At 40.4% G+C, this 24,130-nt stretch overlaps 1 protein-coding gene across 4 annotated transcripts in view; it reads left to right on the top strand.

Annotated features, from left to right (window-relative positions):
* Positions 1 to 1,171: 1,171 nt before the first annotated feature.
* LOC136877569 (serine-rich adhesin for platelets) overlaps positions 1,172 to 24,130 on the top strand; it is a 467,126-nt gene continuing 444,167 nt past the window's right edge. For 3 of the 4 annotated variants that reach the window (XM_067151717.2, XM_067151719.2, XM_067151715.2), the window contains exons 1-2: positions 1,172 to 1,561; positions 1,881 to 2,117. In XM_067151717.2, coding sequence (XP_067007818.2) covers positions 1,926 to 2,117 — 192 coding nt within the window. In that variant the 5' untranslated portion in view covers positions 1,172 to 1,561; positions 1,881 to 1,925. Of the gene's footprint in view, positions 1,562 to 1,748; positions 2,118 to 24,130 lie in introns of those variants that run through there. The other variant, XM_067151716.2, reaches the window with a different exon arrangement.

Raw genomic sequence — 24,130 nt, 5'->3', positions numbered from 1 at the left:
TACTAGACTTCTTAACAGCTTAGCGAAGAGGGGGTTTCCATCTCTGACGTGCCGAACTTGTTTCGTCACGACAGATCGCTTTTCCCCCGCTAGTGCATCGTCGTGCTGGTGCTGTTGCGAGTTTTCGCAGACTTCGAAGAAACAGGTGAGTAGAGAGGCTTCTGTTCGCCTCGGGGCTCCCAGCTACTAGAAAGAAAAAAAAGAAGCTTCCACGGTCTGCGCGCTGTGTTTGGCAGGCAACGGTATGGCATGTTCCTGTCTCTATCAATGGTTATAGCGGTTCGCCACTGTACCGGCACAACATGTCACAGCTCCAGTCATGTCGTTGGAGCAGTTAAATATTATATCCGGAGAGTAGTAACCACCCTTCCACCTCACTCCGGTCAAAACAAACATCCGGAGTGGCCAGGGTGCTGAATCATTTGGCGCAAACGATGAACGCTTTTCGAGGTTGATTACGCATGCTCAGTTGCCTGCAAACAGATAAATTAGTCCTGTAAACATTTCAGCAAGGGTTACACATTAGAGAATAAAATGAAAACATCACCCTTAATTAAGATGTTTCACTGGCAGTCGTTTTCCAATTTAAACTAGCGATTTACAATATTGGGCTTGGCAGAACTTGAGTGAAGCCTACCTTTTGCAATGAAATGATTTCGTAGCTTAGTCTACAGTATGCATAATATGGAGTCAATATTGCTGTTTAAAAAACTCGTACAAATTTGGACTTGGAAGTGATTTCCTGGACAATAATTTCAAGAAGTAGTGATGACATACCGGTACGGCACATTAAGTACTTTTGGATGACGTATGGCAACCTTTCATTCTAGGCCTACTGCCCAATTTGTAGTGCGACCGTCGGTACAGTTTCAGAGCTCAGTATCACCTGTTAAAATCTTCATAACCTTTTATCACGTGATCTTTCAGTCATTGATGCCTTAACTGTTATCAAATGCATACTGAATTCCTCGCAGGCCACCTGTCACAAGAAACAAAACAAACACATATTATGGCAAGCGTTCTCCTCTGCCCATGCAGTTCTGAGCGTGTTTCTGCCGGTTCCTGCATTATACCAGCTGGGTTTGCGACGTCACTGGAACCATTACAGTGATTGGTTGACTGCGGTGACCGGCATATCACGGGTTGGCTGAAATGTCCAATATGGCCTCGCTCCAAATGTCGTGAATTGAAGTTGTGCTGTTATAATATCAGTAATAATAATATTTTCGTTCTTATATCTTTGTTTTTGTTATGAAGTGAAATGTGAAAGAGGAGTTTTTATTTTGTTTTATTGGATTGCTTTGTTTGGAAGATAAGAATTAAGACGCGGCAAAGGCTCATTACTTCGTAGATAAACGTAGCTTTCGTCATAGGTGTACACTTCGTACCTTAATAGAATTTTGAACATTAACCATTAGTACTCAGCTCGATATTACGGGCTGTTACCGACACTGTCCATATGAAGGAATGCTGCGCGTTAGTGATGTGCTGACTAGAATGAGAGAAAAGGAAATTTTTGGTTGTGATTTTAATAGTGGGAGAAATAGCCTTAATATTCCAGGTAAGGAATTTTCAAATTAAAAAATAACCTCAGTATTTAAACCGGGCTCTATTCTAGAAGGCATTTTTTATTACAAGGTTAGGTGTTTCAGTTGTGTGTGTTATTGTAAATAGTAGTAAAATGCAGTGGTTATATGGGTGCATCATCCTATCAAGATTAGGAAGATACTGCTGTTTATAGAAATGTAATGATGATAGTTTGGTAATGGCATCAGAATAGTAAATAAGAACCAGTTTCAAGGTCCAAATTGTGCGTTAAGAATAAGAGCTCTTAGCATCAGTGTTGTAAAGAACCTAATGACAGCTACTTGCCTCTGTAGGATTACGAAGATATCTTCAGGACCATATTTGAAATTCTTCTACCAATGGATGGAAGAAGCAGTAAAGAATCAGATCCTGGAAAGCAATCCCCAGATATACCATTAGGATTTAATAAGAATGTTCCTATTGGGTTGTTACACCGAGAGCTGGGCTACAAGCAGAAGCAGAGAGCAGTGCCTGTAGAATTTCAAGCTGCAGCTGAGGATAAACTAGTTACTAAGGAGTATGAGGAGCTGGTAAGTTGCATTTTTCTTATAAACCTTGTGAGTCTTGTTATCCAAGTTGAACTGTGTTTCTTTGTCATATAATAATAATAATAATAATACATAATTTTGCACAATGTACTTGGAATAATTAATTTTCAAAGAACTTTCTTAGAGAGGAACCTTATCTGTTACACCGTAGTAACTTACGTGATACCTGTCACATGGCCGTCCGCATAGTTCACACAGACACTGTATACCCGGGGCGTGGAACTTCTTCACACTACACACTATGGTGAAACCCATGAACAGTAAAGCGGGTCACTACATGTCGCAGCTCGTAGTTTGAATCCAACCAGTCTTATGACATCATTGCCACGGTCGCATAGAAATCGTCCCATATTTCCTTCCATTTCTCTTGTAGTTCTTGCAGTAATTGTTGATAGGCTTCAGTAGATGGCAACTGCATGTGGAGTTCTTTGTCATATGCCTCAACTTTAATGGATGTAGGCAGTCATCTTATTCCACAATACCATGCTGGCAAGGTACTAGCCTGGAACAGTTGCATGGATGTTATGTCCGACCAGTCTCATTTTTGAACCATGAAGTCCACTTTCTCCCAGGTTCTCCTCTGCCTCAGTGGACTATCCTTCAATGAGCTGAAGGACACGGTACTTCTGGTACTTCTCATTCTGAATTATTATTATTATTATTATTATTATTATTAGGCCTATTATTATTATTATTAACAAATACATTGCAATTGGGAAGTATCTTGGTGGCAGTGATCACTTACAATAGTGTGATAATAAAGTTGAAACATAATTATCCAACAACAAGAGTACAACAAGCAGTTTCATGCAAATAAAATGTTACAAGAAATACTACTAGTTTAACATTCGAAATCCAGCATCATCATATACAAATTCACACACAACTTAAGTATTTCCAGTGCTTAACACTACGGCTTACAGTACTATGGGTTGAGCTTACCACCATTACAACACCATCATATACAAATTTACACATACCTTTCAAAATTTTACACTATGACTTACAGTAGATTGAGCGATCCAATTACTAACTATTGTCTTAGCATTGTAAATACAGCATATTCATATACAAATTCACACATACCTTAAATAATTCAGATGCCTTAATACTACACTTTACAGTGGGTTGAGCGTTGCATTAAAATATGACACCATCTCATAGACATTTACGGTAGGCCTACACACAATTTACAGAATGCTGGAGTGTATTCTTGAAGCATACAACTCAAAATAAAAATATGGCTTTCTTATGCTGCATTATGTACCCAGAATTCCTCATTTTTCTTTTCTACACTTTTTTCATGGTCTCCATTCCTTTATGCATTCTCCATAGCACAATTTCATGATGTCTGGAGCATACGTTGGTGATGCTGTAGCTCAAAGGCTTCTATTCCTCTACATTTGTCTCTTCAGTGAGAGTCCTTGCTTCTACTCTGTAATAGAGTATGAAAAACGCGTACTATCGCAGTATTCAAGTTCTTATAATAAGAATATAATGCAGCCAAACGGCCATTATGGTACATAAACAAAATTTTATGATTTACAATATCCCAGTACCGGTAATGATTTTGTTCTCATTGAACATTTGTTAAAATGGTAGGCCTACAGTTCACATTGTTTATTGCACCAAAAAAACAAAAAACACTCTCTCTGTGGAGTCGGGTCGTGAAAACCTCGGCGCGTACATAGTTGGTGGTGAAATCCATGTACCGGTAGTCTGTTCTACGCGCTTCTTAGGTCGTTGCTTGGTCCTGTCCAACTTCGATCCAACATGGCGTCTGTTGAGTAGAAGTCTAGGTCAGTCTCTCCCCTTTTCCTTTGCCTGGTTAGGAGCATTTCCTGTTCCTGCTGTGTGGATGGGAGTGGCAGTCTGATTCTCAAATCTTCTATTAAAAATGTTTCTTTGGCTAGCTCGTATGCCAGTCTTGAACGTGACATCTTGGAGATTTTAGAATCCTTTTAAGGAATCTAGTCCTAACATTTTCTATGGTCTTTAAGTCGGTTACTGTTAGATTCTCTAGATTAGTTCTAGCCATAGGTTAGTACTGGAAGCACCTTGGCATAGAACGGAGTCGTGGCTGTGGGTTAGTACTGGAAGCACCTTGGCATAGAACAGTCGTGGCTGTGGATATAGACAATCTAGTGGGTTCACTGATATCATATATACTTATTATTGCTGCCATAGACCTCTCCCTTATATGGTTTCTAAATGAGGTGGTACTGGGCAAGTTTTCCATGCGGTTAGGAGCGCGCAGCTGTGAGCTTGCATCCAGGATATAGTGGGTTCGAATCCCACTGTCGGCAGCCCTGAAGATGGTTTTCCGTGGTTTCCCATTTACACACCAGGCAAATGCTGGGGCTGTACCTTAATTGAGGCCATGGCCGCTTCCTTCCCTTTCCTAGGCCTTTCCTATCCCATCGTCGCCATAAGACCTATCAGTGTTGGTGCAACGTGAAGCAAAATAGCAAAAAAAAAAAAGGGTGGCTGAAGTTGAAGTGTTATTTCGAGGTATTTAAACGATTTTACGATTTCCGTGTATTTCCCACTGCATTGTATTCTGTCGTATTAAATTCTTCCTCTCTTTCAGAAAACCATCTGCACCGTCTTGCTAGTGTTGATTACGAGGTTGTTGTTTGTAGCATAGTCTTCAAGTTTAACCATTACATCTTGCGAGTTCGTCTCTGTTACTTGAACTATGTCGTCTGCATACATATTATAGTGCAACTGAAGTGTTGTGAGTGATGTTTATGATATCAGCAATGGCTATATTGAATAGCAGGGGGCTGTTGCTGTTGTTTTCAAGAGCAATGCCTCTGTAGGCGTCAAGAGTCCTTGCAGCACTCCGTTTGTTTGCATTATAGGGACCGAAGATGTCTTGCCATCTTGAACTGTGACTATGTTGTGTGCCAGGATGTTATTTATCGTTATGGTCAGTGGATTATCTGATCCAATTATGTTTCCCAGTTTACCAAGGAGCATTTCTTTGTTTTGTAGGTGTGCTAAGTACCGACTGATGAGCCCAACTTAGCACACGAGGGCGAAACGCAGGCAACCAAGAATGAGTTAGCTGGAAAATTTATAATGTCCAGTAACGGACCACTATATTGGTATTATAAATTTACTCATTCAGGACAAATATTTCATGTTGCCTATGGGAATCAACATCTATTTATCATCTGATGACCAGGCAGGCATCAATTTTTGGAAGTGAGATGTAGTCTCCCATATTGCATTGGCACTGCTGGTGGCTTCAAGTAGCCTTTGCAGTGGCCTCCACGGTATGCACTAGCCTTGTGTCTTGGTGGGTGTGCTAAGTACCAACTGATGAGCCCAACTTAGCACACAAGGGCGAAACGCAGGCAACCAAGAATGGGTTAGCTGGAAAATTTATAATGTCCAATAACGGACCATTATATTGGTATTATAAATTTACTCATTCACGACAAATATTTCATGTTCCCTATGGGAATCAATATCTGTATCATAGTAGGTCGACAAAGACAGCGTAAAATTTCCCTTTTGGACCTCTTGTTGCATTCTATATACTGTCGATGAGGTTTTGAATTGCATTGAGGGTTCCCCTGCCTTTCATGAAGCGAACTGCTGTTTGGGTATCGATCCTGCTGTTTCTAAAATGAGTCTGTTCTCTAGAATCTTGGTATATATCTTGAAGATGTTGTTTTCAAGAGCAATGCCTCTGTAGGCGTCAGGGTCCTCTCTGTTTCCCTTGCTTTTGTAGAGCATCCTTATATCAGCCCATTTCCATATTTCTAGTAGGATATTTCCCTTGTTGTCATGCATGTGTTGAATAGGGTGGTCCATGTGTGTATCAATAGTTGAATAAGTTTTTTGTATGTTTTCCTCTCTTCTCTACATACTCTGTAAATATGGAGTTCTTAGTCATTTGCCATGCTCTGCGGAGGAGTTCCAAAGTTTCTTGTCTGAGTTTGTAACATTCGTTATCAAACCACAGTTTGTTCTTGGTGTCGATCAGATTTGTGCTTTCTTGAGAGTGCTCTAGAACAATGCCTAGTGCCGAGTCCAGTAGACCTTTAATCAATTGTGGGATTCCATCTAAGTCACTCATTCTCCTCTCGAGTATTTCTGGGCAAATTTTTCTTCTAATGCACTGCTGTAGGCTCTTCTTGTGTATGAGGTTTTGTCCGCCATCTCGATTTGAATGGCAGCAGGTATTTGTTTCCTCAGGATAGCAACTGGGTTTCTGTACATTACCACATGGATACTGATTGAGAGGCAATCTTCTTTGATGAAAACTAGATCTATAATACTACTGCCATTACGAGCTATATAGGTTGCTTCATCCGCCTGAGTTATTAATTTACCCACTGCGGGTGGGGGACGCACATGTAGAATACACCCGCGGTATCCCCTGCCTGTCGTAAGAGGCGACTAACAGGGGCCCAAGGGTCTCTCAACTTGGGAGTGTGGATTGGCGACCACGGGGCCCTTAGCTGAGTCTTGGCATTCCTTCCACTTATTTGTGCCAGGCTCCTAACTTTCGTCTATCCTGTCCGACCTCCCTTCGTCAACTCTTGTTCTTTTCCGACCCCGACGGTATTAGAGCATTCAAGGCCTAGGGAGTATTTCATTTTCACGCCCTTCGTGGCCCTTGCCTTTCTTCGTCCGTTACTTCATTTTTCAAAGTGACGGATCCCTTCTTCTTATTTTCTCTCTTTCTTTACCCCCTGTGGGTGGGGGACGCAGACGAATAATACACTCACGGTATCCCCTGCCTGTCGTGAGAGGCGTCTAAAAGGGGCGACCAAGGGATAATTGTATGAGAACCATGACACTACTTTTGATTAGTACCATCATGCGGGGAAAACCATGGGTCGCCTTTACTTGCGACTAGTACCACTATGTTAGGTACACAATAGGTTTGTGCTTAGTAGCAGCTGTCAGAGGGTCACTGTGGGTTTCCAGTACCCGTGAATCGTACCCATGTGAGCAACACCGCGGGTCTGGGCGTTACCTGTGTTTAGTACCACTATATGAGCGACACCATGGGTCTGCGTTGCCTGTGATTAGTACCCACTATGTGAGGAACACCATGGGAATACCGGCGCCCGTGATTAGTACACCTAGGTGAGGAACCCCATTGGTTTGCGTTGGCTATGAGTGGCGCCATTGTGTGGGAACACCATAGGTCTGCGTTACCTGTACGGCGTACAATACTTGTGAGTAGTACCATCATGTGTGGAACACCATGAGTCTTCGCTAGTTTTGATCAGTACCCCAGCATGACAAATACCATGGTTCTACTTTACTAGCGATAAGTACAATTTTGAGGGGCCTTAGACCTGAATTTTGAACCCCTTTAGACATAAAGCATACTCGATTCAGAATTGTGCTTCATAAGTGGTCCCTTGGTCAGTAATACTACTATATATGATCTTTTTTTGAGTTGGATCCACTGGTTTTTTCTTTTTTTTTCTTTTTTTTTTGTTTCATGTCCATCCATTCATTTTTCATGACATTTTTTATTTTGGTCAGTGGATGATTTTGAACTTTGTTGTTGTAATTTCATTTCGTACCATTAGGGGCTGATGACCTCGATGTTAGGCCCCTTTAAACAACAAGCATCATCATCATCATCAGTTATTAATTTGTAGCCTCCATCCTGCAGTATATCTAAAATGAGTTCTGTCCTATAGTCTCAAGTTCTGAGACTGTGTAGATTTAGATGTACCTAAGTTGCAAAATATCTCAGTTCTGTAAATGCCTGCCTAACTTTCTCGATACAGATATCTTGATTTTTTTGGCAAGCCACTAATTTTCATACACATCGCAGATATGAAACAATTGAAACTTTTTTGGAGTAGGCCTACTCTCTGGTTGACTTTTTTCTGGATGATAAGCAGTGGCGTATCCTGAATTCCCAACGGAGGCATGCAACTAGTAACCATGCAGTAGCACAATATATTTAGTAAATTCCCATTCTACTCACCATAATTACATGAAGGTGAATTCGACCCTGCGATTCTTTTTTCAGAATTCCTTGGTGACGTAGAAGTCCTCACATGCTTTCAACTCAACAAGATGATCCTTCTCTATTATTATTATTATTATTATTATTATTATTATTATTATTATTATTATTATGCGTGAATGGTCCCTTTCGGAACACACAAAGCTTTGTTTATGATTTTGTTTGCGGAGGATCCAGGATGCTTTCATCTGTTCACTAAAGATCCTCTTCCTTTCTTCCGTCCACTTGGTATCTGCACTTTTTGGTACTTTCTTGGTCGTCCAGGTTCCCCAGAATCCGAAAGCCTGGTTGTTGTTGTTGTTGTTGTTATTATTTATTTATTTATTTATTTATTTATTTATTTATTTATTTATTTATTTATTTATTTATTTATTTATTTTCCACACATTGTAGATACAGTTCAGGAATGGTGAATGGAGAAAGGGCATAGCCCCACATGCACGAATGTGCCTCCATCCCCACTATAGACATCATTCGTAATGCAGGGAGATGACTTTCACTTCAAGAATTGCGGGCGGAAGGGCCAATGTACACAATTTATAAAGCTCACAAAGACCACTATGGAGACCACTGGTCAATAGGAACTTTTGGATTTGTGCCACAGTCTTATCTTTGAAGTGTTCAGAAGTGAACATTGCCCTCATTTTGGATTTAAGTTGTACTGTATCAAAATATTATCCATAGATTTTCATCAATTTACTGAATTGTTTTTTAGGAAAATCACCAAAATTGATCATTTCTTGCAATCATTATGTGGTGCCCAGAAAAATCGTGTGAAATATTTCAGCTTAGAACTCTGGCCTGTAAGGTTTAATTATCTAAGGTTCAATATTGTGTGAATTTCAATCAAATAATTATCATTCATAATTATATATGTACCGCGTGTCAGAACTTTGACAACATTGTCACATAGCAATATTTTCAGGCGCAATGGCTAAATAGCCTGGTACTTGCATATATTTTCAAATTGATTTTATTTGGCATGATTTATGCAATATGAAAAATGCCCTTTTTATCTGATGAAATGACATCCTGCATTATGTTTTTAAATTTTTTTAAAATTTTACAATTTGCTTTACATCGTACCGACACATATAGGCCTTATGGCAACGATGGGTTAGGAAAGGCCTAGGAGTTGGCTGTGACCTTAATTAAGGTACAGCCCCAGCATTTGCCTGGTGTGAAAATGGGAGACCACGGAAAACTAATCTTCAGGGCTGCCAACAGTGGGGTTTGAACCCACTATATCTGGATGCAAGCTCACAGCTGTGCGCCTCTAACCGCCCAGTCAGTCCAATGTTAATTGACTTCCATTAGGCCTACATGTTTTATTAAACACTCAGCCTGTATTAAAGGATGATATACCGCAGACAGAGATAACTATGGCAATGCAGCATACCTTGCGGTTACTGTTTTTGCCAGTCAAATGTCGGACCCCAACTCTCATGGGCTACACACTCATATTGAAGTATTGGTACCACTGCTTCCAAATATTTAAGTTACCACATATTAAATATATTCATAGCTCTATGAAACTTGACTATTTTTACAGAGAGGCTATTTATTACTTCACTGAATGAACATCTGCAATAGATGTCTGTAGTTGTAACTCATTTATTTCCAATATGTTTGATATTTTTTTTGTAACTGCTTTATATGTGATTTTCCGTTATCTTCTGTTGTGGGTCTTAATGACCTGTAAAGAGCTGTAAGTTATGACTCTGCTGATTAATTAAAATTTAATTAGCCTATGAAAATATTAAATTTTAAGAACATATACTAAGTTTGTTTCAGAAATAGCACAGTTTAATAGTAGTAATAATAATAATAATAATAATAATAATAATAATAATAGGCTAATAATAATAATATTAGTAATTGGTACAGGACAGACTGTCTCATTCGCTGTGGAGTTTTTTTTTTTTTTTTGAAATTGTTCTCGTTTTGCTTAAAAGTGCATGGTGTCTGACACAATGTATTTCACACACTTTGTACGCAGACTTAGTGGTGATAACCTTGGACTGCAAAGCATGTAACGGTATGCTGAAGTTTGTAACCTGTACCCTTCCATTCTGTAGATCTCATTGCTGCAGTGTAATACACATGTTGTAGGACGTGTCCAAAAAATTTAGCTTTCCTCTGCTCTATAGAATAAATTAAGGTCTGTTTCTCATTAAAGTCATTCAAGATTTGGATATTAGTCTTCTTTTCTGTAATAATAATAATAATCATAATAATAATCTGTCTATGCATTTAGCTTTGTTGTTAAATCCTTGAGTAGCTCTTCTGAATTTCAAATTTTAATTGCAATTTTCATTTCTATTTGTGCGTAATAATAACCTATTGTAATTAGGATACGTCTGAATGCAGTTTAAAATTATTGTAGTAAAGTTAAATTATTAGAAATTAGCATGTTTATTTTATTATTGCAAAATATTTGTGAAGTAGGAGAAATATCTCTTTATCAACTTGGCTCTTAATAGAATTCTATTGCCGGGCTGAGTGGCATACAGTTGAGGCACTGGCCTTCTGACCCCTACCTGGCAGGTTAGATCCTGGCTCAGTCCGGTGGTGTTTGAAGGAGCTCGAATACGTCAGCCTCGTGTCGGTAAATTTACTGGCATGTAAAAGAACTCCTGTGGGACAAAATTCTGGTTCCTCAGCATCTCCAAAAACTGTAAAAGTACTTAGTGGGACGGAAGGCAAATAATAATAATGCTATTATTATAATATTGTAATTAGGATAGGCTTAACTGCAGTTTAAAATTGTGTAAATTTAGTGTTTTCCTTTCGATATTCTATAATTCACGGCAGTTTTCCCTCTGTTAGGGTGTTGTAGAATAAAATATAAAATGCCTAAATAGTATTGTAGTGTAGTTAGTATATTAATTACCTTATTGTCGTGTGATCCTTTTGTACTATCCTAGGCAATATTTCTTTTCTTTGCTTTTTTTTTTCCCCCCCCATAGAATAACTTATTTTATCTTTGCTTATTTTCCATTATTCTGTAAAGTAGAGTAAAGAATGGCTTAGGAATACATGTGTAGGAGCTGTGGGTGTGGTCAGGCATTGAGGGGTATGAGGGAGGAGTTGTAGAGTTTGAGGAATTAGGCTTCTTGCGGAGGACAGGAAGGAAGGTACGCCTCCCTTAAACAATAAACAGGATATGGTAGGTGTACAAGAGGGATGAGAAGAGAAGGGGGGAGTTGTAGAAGACAGGTGAACCATTGTTTTAAGGGGAAGGAAATTGCAGGCTAAGGAGCAGAATTTAGGACGGGTGTTGGTGAGAAAATGGTATGAGTCACTGCAGGTAGAACAGCAGAGAGAAGATGAGGATAGGGAACTGTTGCAGTGGAGTGTGGAAGTGGGGGGGGGAAAGGAAAAGGCTTGAAGGGGAAATGCAGAGTTGAGGATAGGAAATTTATTTATTATTTTTCATATGGCTTTTAGTGCCGGGAGTGTCCGAGGACATGTTCGGCTCGCCTGGTGCAGGTCTTTCTATTTGATGCCCATAGGTGACCTGCATGTATGGATGTGGGATGATGATGATGAGGTAGGGAGAGGGTGAAACCCAGTGTCGGCATGTAGCGTACTCCTGTCGAATAACACCAAGAGGTCTGTTCAAGGCTCTACGTCACCATCCGACGGACGAATTACCATCAATAGTGTCATGCCCTCACTCCATATGAGCACTGCGGAGAGGTTTGGAATTTAATCCAGGCTTTTGGCATACAATCTAGTGATTAGAAATTGTGTACCACCACCTCTCGTACTCTGTCGGACAACATTGTGATGGTATTTTTTTTCAAGCAACGGGACTCGAAGCGGCTAACCACGGGTCAGATCGTAGACTTCAACACTTTCACGATCGTGGCCACCAGGCGGGCTGGGATAGGAAAATAAAGATGGGACCGGGTCGTAGGAGGGAGAAAAGGGAGGAGGAAGGGGCGTCTGCAGCCGTTAGTAAAGACAGAGGAGACTAGGACAGGAGGGGGAATCAAATGAGGTGAGATTCCATTGTTAAACAAGTGAGGAAAGTGTGTGTGTGGAGAAGAGGGAACCAGGGTAGAATGTTATCCAGGAATTAGGTTAAGGCAGATGTTGAGGATAATAGAAGAAGAGGAGGGAAAGGAGAAGATGGTAGTTTTTCACGTTGGTACCAACAATGTAAGGCAAGCCGTTACAAGTAGCCACATAGTTGAGGATGTGTGGGATCTGGTTAATGCAGCACGGGTGAAGTGTAAGGAAGCGGAGATTATCAGTGGAATACTCTCTAGGAGGGATACCGACTGGAAGGTGATCGGAGATTTAAATGAGACTATGGAGTGGGTATGTGGGAAATTGGGAGTGAAGTTTCTAGATGGGTAGAAGGTACGGACCTGCACTCAGATGACCTTCACTTGAACTGCAGTGGTACGTTTAAGTTAGGAAGCTTGTTTAGAAGGGTTATAGGAAGGTACATTCAGGAAAGTTGGGTGGACTAGAAAGCAGTGAAATGGGTACAGGGATCTGGGAGTAGGGATTATATAAAAATGTTAGTGTTAGTGTTGAACTGTAGAGGTATTGTAAAGAAAGGTTTGGAATTAAGTAACTTGATAGATATATGGTTATCAGATATTGTAATAGTTGAATCGTGGCTGAGAAATAATATAATGGATGCAGAAATTTTGTCATTGTGTTCGACAGGATGGGAATGGTAGGAGAGGGAGTATTCATTCTGGTGAAAAATAATTTGTAAGTTAAGGATGACCGGGCGAGTTGGCCGTGCGCGTAGAGGCGCGCGGCTGTGAGCTTGCATCCGGAAGATAGTAGGTTCGATTCCCACTATCGGCAGCCCTGAAAATGGTTTTCCGTGGTTTCCCATTTTCACACCAGGCAAATGCTGGGGCTGTACCTTAATTAAGGCCACGGCCGCTTCCTTCCAACTCCTAGGCCTTTCCTATCCCATCGTCGCCATAAGACCTATCTATGTTGGTGCGACGTAAAGCCCCTAGCAAAAAAAAAAGTTAAAGATGGCAAACATGAAATTCTGGGTGTAAGGCTCATCTCTAAATATAACAGGCAACTTGATGTTTTTTGGGGTGTACAGATTTGGAAAGGGTGGTACAGACTCTCTCCAAATGAATGGAGAGGTGCAATAGTAGCCCCTGTGTATAAAGGACAGGATGATAGACATAAAGCTGAAAATCACAGGCCAGACAGTTTGACATGCTTTGCATGTAATCTTTGGGAAGGCATTCTTTCTGATTATATTAGACATGTTAAATAAATCACTGGTTCAATAGAAAGCAGTTAGGGTGTAGGAAAGGTTATTCCACTGAAGCTCAACTTGTAGGATTACAGCAAGATATAGCAAATATCTTAGATTCAGGGGGTCAAATGGACTGTATCATGATTGACGTACCTAAGGCGTTTGATAGGGTAGATCCTGGGAGACTACTGGAAAAATGAGTGCAATTGGACTGCACCTACTCAATAACGAGATCAGTACCAAGGAAATGTAAATCATCCAACATTCTTAACTATATGAACTTACAAGATAAGCAATACACATCGTTGAACATTCTAGAATGCTTGGTACAAACATGCCTGTGAACATACATAATTATTTGCCAACATCAATATAACTACAAAGCATACCACAAGAATACAGTGAACATTTTATCGTATTTTAATGTATTAGGCCTATATGTTATTAGTTTTTATCACATCCATATCCTAGAATGTTCTAGAATGCTTAGTACAGGGATGGCGAACCTTTTCCAACTAGTGTGCCATTTGAAGACTGGTTTATTATTCTCAACTGTCTACTGTGCCACTTGTTATTTTTGTTTGTAATGACCACCTTCCCCCCCCACCCACACCACCACCCCCACCACCACCACCACCATCAACTTCCATCCCTAATTCAAAATTGTGTTTCATATTATTACTTGTACCTACATGTATACATTGTAACATAATACATTTTATTGCATGTTTCTTGGTCGTATTTTGCCAGTACCGCAGTACTTACAGTAGTAGCCATATCATTTATGTTAGATTCACTTCTTATTTTCAATAACATACGAGAAGCACTTAGATCTGAAGCAAAACGGGTTCTAACTCTTGACTTCACAACATTCATTGTAGAAAACAGCTGCTCGGAGGCATATGCTGGCCCAAACAAGATAACTAACAAGTTTCTTCATGGCCCAAAACATTTGTGGCAGGCTGTTCCACTGTTCAAGTATTATATTCTCCGGTTTCTGAGAGAATATTCACCATCAACAGCACACTTGAATTTTACCATTGCTTCACCAAGGTGTACGAATTTGTTTACCCATGCACTGCTTTCTTGAAATTAGTTTAACTCCATTTCTAAATTGTCAATATCTAACCACTCAAAAAAAAATTGACATTAGGCCTAATATCACTGTGCCACTGTGCCTGCTGCCATTTCATGATGGATACAGTACTTTTGTATCCATCTCTTGGCACAGGCCAAAGTAAAGTGTAGCTTCCACCGAAGTCCCAGTCTCATCCATGGCTGTGACAATATAGAAGCTGCTGGGGTATGGGTGGCGCTGAGTAATGACATTCAGAGCACGACTAGTGCATCTGAGTGTTATGAAAGGTCAGTCATGCTGCAATAGCACTTTCTGACCCAGTGAGGAAAGCAATGGCAAACTACCTCACTCCTCGTCTTGCCTAGTACGCCTCATTTTGGTGCTGCCATTGGTTTTTGCGGTTTCCTCATAACCGCATAACCTTTGTGGGTGCTATTTGAGGATCCAACCAGCCTCTGGGCTGATGTAATATGAGGTTTTGAAATAAAGTGCGACAGTTTCTCCAAATCTCTAAATTAGGATAATCTCTTGGCAACTATTTGTCTTACTAAATTGAAAACATAAATAGTTACTCACGAAGAATAATTACGCGATGCTGGCAACCACACACATGCCAAACTTCACTAATCGACCTATGCAGATCAGCGAATGGCTCGTTCGCCACGCCTGACGTTTATTTCACTTGGCTCTCGGACCTATTAATGTTGCAGTGTTGCCATAATACACGTCCGAATGGAAGTAGAATTTATATTTTCAGTATTTATTGCTTAAACCTGAAACACTATGACGATACGATGCACGAGATACATATAGTGTATAGTACAAGACGTACATAAAAATATCACGGTAATATGTGCATGTGGTGTGCCACCGAAATCGTGTTCGCGTGTCACTAGGTGACATGCGTGGCATAGGTTCGCCATCCCTGGCTTAGTACATACCAATGAACGTATGCAACGATTCACCAATATGAACTAAACTTTACAGTGTACCTCAAGAATGCCATAAACTTTTTAAGTGTAGAAATTGTATTTCACCAAATTATCTATTACTCACAAACAGTACACCAGAATTTTATGTAACATATACATGTCATAGAATATCGATGCTTGTTTTTTAAACCAGAAGACACATCATATCAGTGTATATTTTATATATTGTATATTTTAATATTATCACTCATATCATGTGACATTTTTCATTAGATTTAGTAATGTTTTTAAATTATATGTTAAGTTAGCTTTAGATCCCATGACGAGGTGAGGATGACCTCTGTGAAGGTCGAAACTGCATACTGCATAGTAACAAGACATGTTAAAGTATTGATTAGGTGGAAGGTACCCATTCTTTGTGATTGTGAATACCAAGTATCAATACGGACATGAAACTGATAGATTATAACAGTGTCCAGTATTCGGAAGATAGTGGGTTTGAATCTCACTGTCGGCAGCCCTGAAGATGGTTTTCCGTGGTTTCCCATTTTCACACCAGGCAAATGCTGGGGTTGTACCTTAATTAAGGCCACGGCCGCTTCCTTCCCAGACCTAGCCCTTTCCTGTCCCATCGTCGCCATAAGACCTATCTGTGTCGGTGCGATGTAAAGCCAATAGCACATAAAAACAAAAAATCCCCTAGTTAGACAGAACCTCTTCTTACTAGAAGAAACAAACATTCGTAATGGACTGAAGACTGTTACAACACAATAGCTCAAAGAAATGAAATAGCGTATGGCTTTTAGTGCCGGGAGTGTCCGAGGACATGTTCGGCTCACCAGGTGCAGGTCTCTTGATTTGACGCCCATAGGCGACCTGCGCGTCGTGGTGAAGATGAAGTGATGATGAAGACGACACATACACCCAGTCCCCGCGCCCAAGCGAAATTAACCAATGATGGTTAAAATTCCTGATACTGCTGGGAATCATACCCAGGACCCCTACGACCAAAGGCCAGCGTGCTAACCATTTAGCCATGGAGTCAGACAGCTTAAAGAAAAGCAGCCTGGATGAAATGGAACTCTAAAAAGACCAAGGACAATTGGGAGAACTTTCTGGAACAAAAGAAACTGACAACCAAGATAATCTGAGCAACTAAATGGGACTTCACACACAACCAATTAATCCAAATGGAAGAGAGCTATGTTAAAAATAAATCCAGATACTTCTACAAAACTTTCAAGCAGACACTTGGAAAATACATTCCACCAGATTTTCACTTCAGAGACTCACAGGGCAAACTGGCTATTAACATCAAGGACAGCTGCTGCCTCTTAGTCCAGTACTTTAAGAACTTACTCAATTGTGATCCACCCAGCAAAGATTTTGATTATAAACAAACCACATCAAACCCGGATTCGTTGCCTCCTTCATAGAAATAAGTTTGTGAAATCATTCAACTTCTTAAGAATAATAAGGCAGCTGGAGAGGACTCCATTGTTGGCGAATTCTGGAAATGTGCTGGAAGCAATGCTGTGGGCAAGCTCACAGTGGAGATCATAAAAAAAACATCTTGGAAACGGAGAAATTACCACCTCATTGGACCTCAGCTCTGATTCCTCCTCTTCACAAGAAAGGCGACTTTACTGACCTAAACAACAACCATGAGGTTTCTCTCCTTCCGGTAACATGTAAGATTTTTTCCAAGGCGTTACTAACACGGGCAGAAAGTCAACTGAACAGTCAACTCGGAGAATAACAGGGAGTCTTCAGGAAGGGCCGATCCTGTGCCGATCAGATCATCAACCTTAAAACTGTACTTGCATACTCCAAAATGAGAAACCGGAAGGTGGTCATCACCTTTGTTGTTTTTCGGAAATCCTATGACTCCGTTGATAGAGAAACACTTCATAAAATTCTCCAGGAACTGTGATTAGACAACAAAACCTGCAGACTCTATTCTAGAAACCTTGACTAACCCCCATTTCAAGGTTACGTTTAGAGGCAAGCTCTCAGAGAGCTTCAGGATACAATTAGGGGTGAGACAAGGGGGTGGACTTTTGCCACTTCTCTTCAACTGTCTCCTTGAAAAGGTTGTGAGAGAATAGCCTAAAGAACTGGCCAACATGGGTGTTCAGAGTTGGATATCACGGATTTGCTGGGTACAGCAACAGTGCAGGTCATTTGCTTCAGAAGACAGGCAGCCAAAGTGGGTATTCGAGTCTCTTCTTCACCTACATCAAAGATGCTAGCTGAGAGATAGTTACTGCTAGAATGGAAAAATCAAGAGGACTGAGAAATTTAAGTGTCTCGGCAAATGGATTGAATGCAACTTATCAGAAAGAATGTCATTATCCATGACAGTCAAAAAGTTGGAACTGGCCTATCGACTAATAAAGAATACTTATAACAAAAAATGCCTGTCACTCAACCTGAAACTGAAGCACTACATGCCAGTCATATGACTGCATGCAATGGGGTCTTTCATTGAACCGAAAAGGAAGAGGTCTGATGGGGAGACTGGAAGACTGAGAGAGGAGAATTCTTAGGAAGATATTAGGTCCGGTAAGGAAGATGAGACCGGGCGAGTTGGCCGTGCGCGTAGAGGCGCGCGGCTGTGAGCTTGCATCCGGGAGATAGTAGGTTCGAATCCCACTATCGGCAGCCCTGAAGATGGTTTTCTGTGGTTTCCCATTTTCACACCAGGCAAATGCTGGGGCTGTACCTTAATTAAGGCCACGGCCGCTTCCTTCCAACTCCTAGGCCTTTCCTATCCCATCGTCGCCATAAGACCTATCTGTGTCGGTGCGACGTAAAGCCCCTAGCAAAAAAAAAAAAAAAGGAAGATGAGGAATTCTGTAGACAGCACAATTCTGAGCTCTACGAACATATAGAGAGGCTCTCTGATTGTGCTAGGAAAAGGAGAGGAGCTTTCTATGGACATATAGTAAGACTGCCTCCCAAAAGATTGACCAATTGCCTGTTCATCTTCTGGCAGAACAAGATGATTTGTACCACTTGGCTAACAGAAACTGAGGAGGCCATTAAAGAACTGGGAATGTTAGATCTTCAAGATAGACGTTCTGTACAACATACCCTGAAAGAAGTCCATGGATTTCAGCTACTCCAGAAGAATGGTACCCCGTGGACAGTTGAAAGAAAGGAGTTACACCGGCAGAAAATGTGACAATACTGGGCAAAAATCAAAGTCCAACAGTTGAACAAGCCCATTCGAGCCAAGAAAAATTTGTTCTTACGTTATTCTTTGCTGTATTTAGTTATTGATTTTAGTCTGCTTTTGCACTTTGTTATGCGATATGTTTCACAACTTTTCGTGCACAGTATACAAACACAGTATTTATTGGGTTTGTGGTATCTTATGTTTACGCATATTTTATGGTGAAAACCACATATGGCCAGTCGGGTAGTCACATGTCTTTGTTCTTGGCACTTTCTGGTCCAGGTCCTCTGTAGCATAGCAGATGTGCTGTAGAATTCCAGCTCTGTCTCTTCCCTTTTTCCGTTTCTGATATTTACAAGCTCTTGGTATGGCCTTGTGGACAGTAGATGGTGATGTGCTCTGATATCCTCAACAAAGTAGGTTTTTCTCATAAACCTGTATACTAGTCGCGAGGGTGCTGTTTTTCCTTTGAACTTTGCTTTGACCTTTTCAATTTTGATAAAATTACAGATTGTAAGATTTTCACATATTATGTGAATTCCATAAGTTACGAGCGGGGCTATCGCTGTGTTGAATGGTGTTTAAGTTCCTTATGGGGATCACTTGAGGTACATAGGAAAGCTCTTCATTGGGGTAATCACATAAATGGGATTGTAAAAAAAGGATACAGATCTCAGCACATGGTTATGAGAGTATTTAGGGGGTGTAGTAAGAAATGAACATCATGTTATTTGCAGATGATATTGTGATTTGGGGAGAAGACGAGAGGAAGGTTCAAGAACAGTTGAATGTGGTGAATGGGAAGATCGAAGAATGTGGATTGAAAATAAGTGTAGAAAATAAAACTCTTGTTATGACTAGATGGGAGAAAGAAGGGAAAGGTCAGATTAGACTTGCAGACAAGCCCCTGGAAGTAGTGGAAACGTTTAAATACCTGGGGAGTGAATTAATGGAGAATGCTCGACTGGATGCTGAGATTAGTAAAAGGATTCAAGCTGGAAGTTGTTTCTATCATAGTGTAAGAAACATGTTATGGGACAAAGATGTGCCATCAGAAGCAAAGGATACTATGTACAAGATGTATTATGTACCCATAACAACTTACGGAGCAGAAACTTGGACAATGACAAAGAAGGATGAGAGTCGAATACAGGCAGCCGAAATGAAGTTCTTGAGGAGTATGATACAGAAGAGTAGAAGAGACAAAATAAGGAATGAGAAAATCCGGGAAGAAATTGGAGTGGAAAAATTGAATGATAGAATAGAGAAGAGCCGACTAAGATGGTTTGGACACGTAAAGCGAATGAGCGACGAAACAATGCCAAAAAAGGTGATGGAAATGCAAATCCAAGGAAGGAGAGGCCGTGGATGACCATGATTGAGATGGAAGGATACCATCCAACGCAGCATTATAGAAAGAAACCTGGACTGGGACACAGTGTTGGAGGAGGAGTGGTGGAAAGACCGAAGAAAGTGGAGAGGAACCATATTTGCCCCTACCCAGCTACAGCTGGATAAAGGGAAATGATGATGATGATGATGAGTAAGGATGTAAAGGAGAGGGCATATAAGTCTCTGGTAAGACCCCCAACTAGAGTATGATTCCAATGTATGGGACCCTCACTAGGATTACATGAGTCAAGAACTGGAAAATAACTAAAGGAAAGCAGTTTGATTGTTCCGAATGATTTCTGACAAAAGAGTAGCATTACGCAAATGTTACAAAGTTTAGGCTGGGAAGACATGGGAGAAAGGAGATGAACTGCTCAACTAAGTGGTATGTTCTGTGAGCTATCAGTGGAGAGATGGCATGGAATGAAATTATTAGACGAATACGTTTGAGTGATTTTTTAAAAAGTAGAGAAGATCACAATACGAAGATAAAGTTGGAATTCTAGAGGACAAATTGGGGCAAATATTTGTTTATAGAAAGAGGAGTTAGGGACTGGAATAGTTTACCAAGCGAGATGTTCAATAAATTTCCAAATTCTTTGTAATTATTTAAGAAAAGACTAGGTTAAGGACACATAGGGAATCTGCCATGTGGACAGCTGCCTTAATTGCAGATCCGTGGTGATTAATTGTATCTAAAAGTAAAAAAAAAAAAAAAAAAAAAAAAGGAAGAAATTGAGATTGCTGGAAACTGGAGTTAAAGTTTATGTTGTTCTCACCCGTCTCAGAACAAGGCTTCGTATTTTTTTAAATTTTTGTGAAATCACATAAAATGTATAATGTAACTATTTAAAATAGTTTATTTGAATCCGCCTTGATCAATACACTCATTAAATGAAAGAAAAACTATTTATTAAACCAAACATGTTTCGGGAAATCTCAACCATTCCCTTCCTCAGTGGTCAGATCAAAGAACAAAACATTATCACACAATCTTTTGTTTTACAATTTAAAGAAGTATTGTCCTAATACACCATATCAAAGAGTAAAAATAAATATAATAAAAATGAACAATACATAGAATTTTGGTTGAACTGAATGAGAATACTATATAAATTTAGGATCTTAAAGTTTTTCTTCTTTTTGCTCCTTAAATGATCATATGCTAGTCTGTACAGTGGGTTATCTTCTGCACTTCTCTAATTTAAATTTGATTTTGTGCAAGGTAAATTTCTAAATTTTCCAAAACATTCATTAATTTTCCCTTTTTGGCCGAATGTAATAATTTCATGTCATTGGAAATGTCCGTAAATTTATGATTAATTTCAATCATATGTTCTCCCATTGCTGAATATCTTTTATGTTTAACCGCATTAACATGTTCTTTGTACCTTATAGCCAAACTTCTACCAGACTGTCCTATGTATCCTTGTTTACATGTTTGGCACGTTAATTTGTAAATTCCTGATTTATTAAATATATATTTATTAACAGTTCACATAAAACTACATATAATTTTTTTTTTTTTTTTTTTTTTTTGTGCACTGATGTCTCCTTTTCAAAATTATTAATAAATCACTTTTGTGTCATTCACAACCATCTGCCTTTAGAAATCATAGTCTTTGCGTGGGCCTATTACATTAATTTTTGTGAGTGTTTTTGAGTGAAGCTCTCAGAAGGAGGGTATGATGATTAGCTGGGTAACGAATGCACTCTTAAAAACAAAGACTGTGAATTCATGTGGAATGTTAAATGATCTCTTATCAATATTTGTGCGGAGTGAAGCAGAGTATAAGGGGTTACACTCAGTTCATTTGTGTACTGGGTGGTCCACCAACCCCTTGCAATCCAGTTTTATGCATCCCTTCACATTTACTACAGTTCTGAAAGACATCCGTCCCTCTCCCTAAACTGGGGTAATATAACGAGATGTGTGTTTACGGGCTAGAAGGCAGCAGGAATCATGAGCACCACTATTAATTCATTATGGATACCTCAAACAAACCCGTAAACTGAGTACCGATACGTAGAACATGTACTTTAAAACAGGAGGTGGACGCACCGACCGTGAGCATGGTACTGTATTGGTTGGGAAGTGGGCGCCGTAGGTAGTGTCGCAGTAGCTCATGTGGCAAGCGGGTGGAGAGATATGTGATAGTGGACAGTACTTGAGATAGGAGGTTCGAATCCTACATAAGAATTTTTTTTAACAGCTAGTTGTGTGGGATGTGGTAAGGTTGCATACTTGATAGTTTCCAAGGACTGATTTGTTTATTTGACTCTGTAAAAGACTGTATGTATCGTTTCATTGGGTATGGTGCTGGGTTGGACGAGGCTGTGGAGATGATGGTTTGTGGCCGGTATAGGCTGGGAAGTGGGCGCCATAGGTCTAGTGTCACAGTAGCTCACTTGGCTAGCGTACGGTAAGATGTGTGATAGTTGACAGTGCTCGAGGGTTAGAAGGTTCAAGTCCCATGCAAGTATTTTTTTTTAAAGCCGGTTGCCTGGGATGTGGCAAGGTTGTATACTTAATACCGGTATTTTTCACAGACTAATTTGTTTATTTGGCTCTGAAAAGGGCCATTGGAATGGAGCTGGATTGATAGAGGCTAGAAAACATGTGACAGGATTTCACTTATCCACGTTGTTTAACGCAGCACATGCTCGAAGTGACGACCTCCATGGTCGATACAGAGTTGCGTGCAATGTAAGGATCATCTGGCCGTTGCAACATCTCTGCCAAAACGGATCAGCTTGTCTCGGTGATGAGCTGTCTAAGGTGACACAGAAGCCGGCCATACACCAGTTGTTTTACCTGGCTCCACAGAATAAAGTCCAGGGGCATAAGATCGGGTGATCTGGCGAGCCAGGGGACAGGTCCTCTCCTTCCTGTCCATTTATCAGGACACGTCACATGGAGATGGTTTTGGACAACCACCACCCTGTGCGGTGCAGCCCAGTCGTGTTGACACCACATCTTGCAGTGGTCAAGGAGTGGCACATGTTCCAAAAATGGTGGTAGTTCATCTTGGAGAAACCACAGATAGCGTTGGCTGATCAGATGTCCCTCAAAGAAATGGGGACTGATGAGGTGATCACCCATGACTCCACACCATACATTCACGCCCCTCTGTATGTGAAAAGCTATCTATCGCAGCCAATGGGTATTATCCACGCTCCAGTAATACATGTTATGGCAATTAACGGTTCCATTGTTGTGGAATCGTGCTTTGTCCATAAATTCGGAACAAATATTACAGATTCCCTATGGGAATCAACATTTGTATCAACGTAAATAAGAGAGTCACTAGAAAAGCAGGATCAGTGTCCACATGCTGCAGGATCCATTGACAGAACGCCACCCGGGCATCGAAATCATGACCCTGGAGCTCCTGGTGTAAGTGCAGATGGTGCGGGTGAAAAGGTGGTATGCAATATCCGCATTACAGACGCTCGGCTGATGTTAGTCTCCTGTGCAGTAGCCTGTGTGCTAGTATGAGGGTTACGCCAGATAGTGTCAAACACAGCCTCTTCATTGTCAGCAGATGTCACAGGATGATCTTGAACAGGCAGTATCCTTCCCAGGGATGCAGTATCCCGCAGGCATCTTTCCACACTCTGAAATGTCGTGCCCGTCGGTTGTCGTCTATCTGGATAGCATTCTTGGTACAGGCGTTGTGCCTGTTATGCATTCTGTCTAGCTTCTCCATAGATAAGTAACATATCCACATACTCATCGCTGGAATACATCTCGAGGCACTGAATAAACTTTGTGTTGTGAATTGCTTTGAAAGAGGGGAGTTCGCGCAGCTACATACTTGCCTGCCATTGCATGTTGTTATCATTCCAATGGGGCATACTGATGTTACCACGAAGACACACACACAAAATGCTGTCAGTTGTGTGCACTGTTTTATTTACAAATTATATACACGACATTACACACACACATTAATGAACCACCATCTTGACAAACATTTGACTGCTACAGCAGCATGTCAACAGAATCACAACATGAGTACACGAGTTTCACTGGCAACTCTCGTTAACTACTCCTCACCCCTCAAGATTGCCTCTTTATATACATTGCCTGGCCAGGCTTCTAGAAAAATATGACACAACATGTTTTCTTATAATTTTGAGAGTCT

This window comes from Anabrus simplex, chromosome 7 (assembly GCF_040414725.1).
Source record: "Anabrus simplex isolate iqAnaSimp1 chromosome 7, ASM4041472v1, whole genome shotgun sequence".
NCBI lineage: Eukaryota > Metazoa > Arthropoda > Insecta > Orthoptera > Tettigoniidae > Anabrus > Anabrus simplex.
The sequence above is the reverse complement of the archived record's forward strand: the minus strand, read 5'-3'. Positions and strand labels throughout refer to the sequence as shown.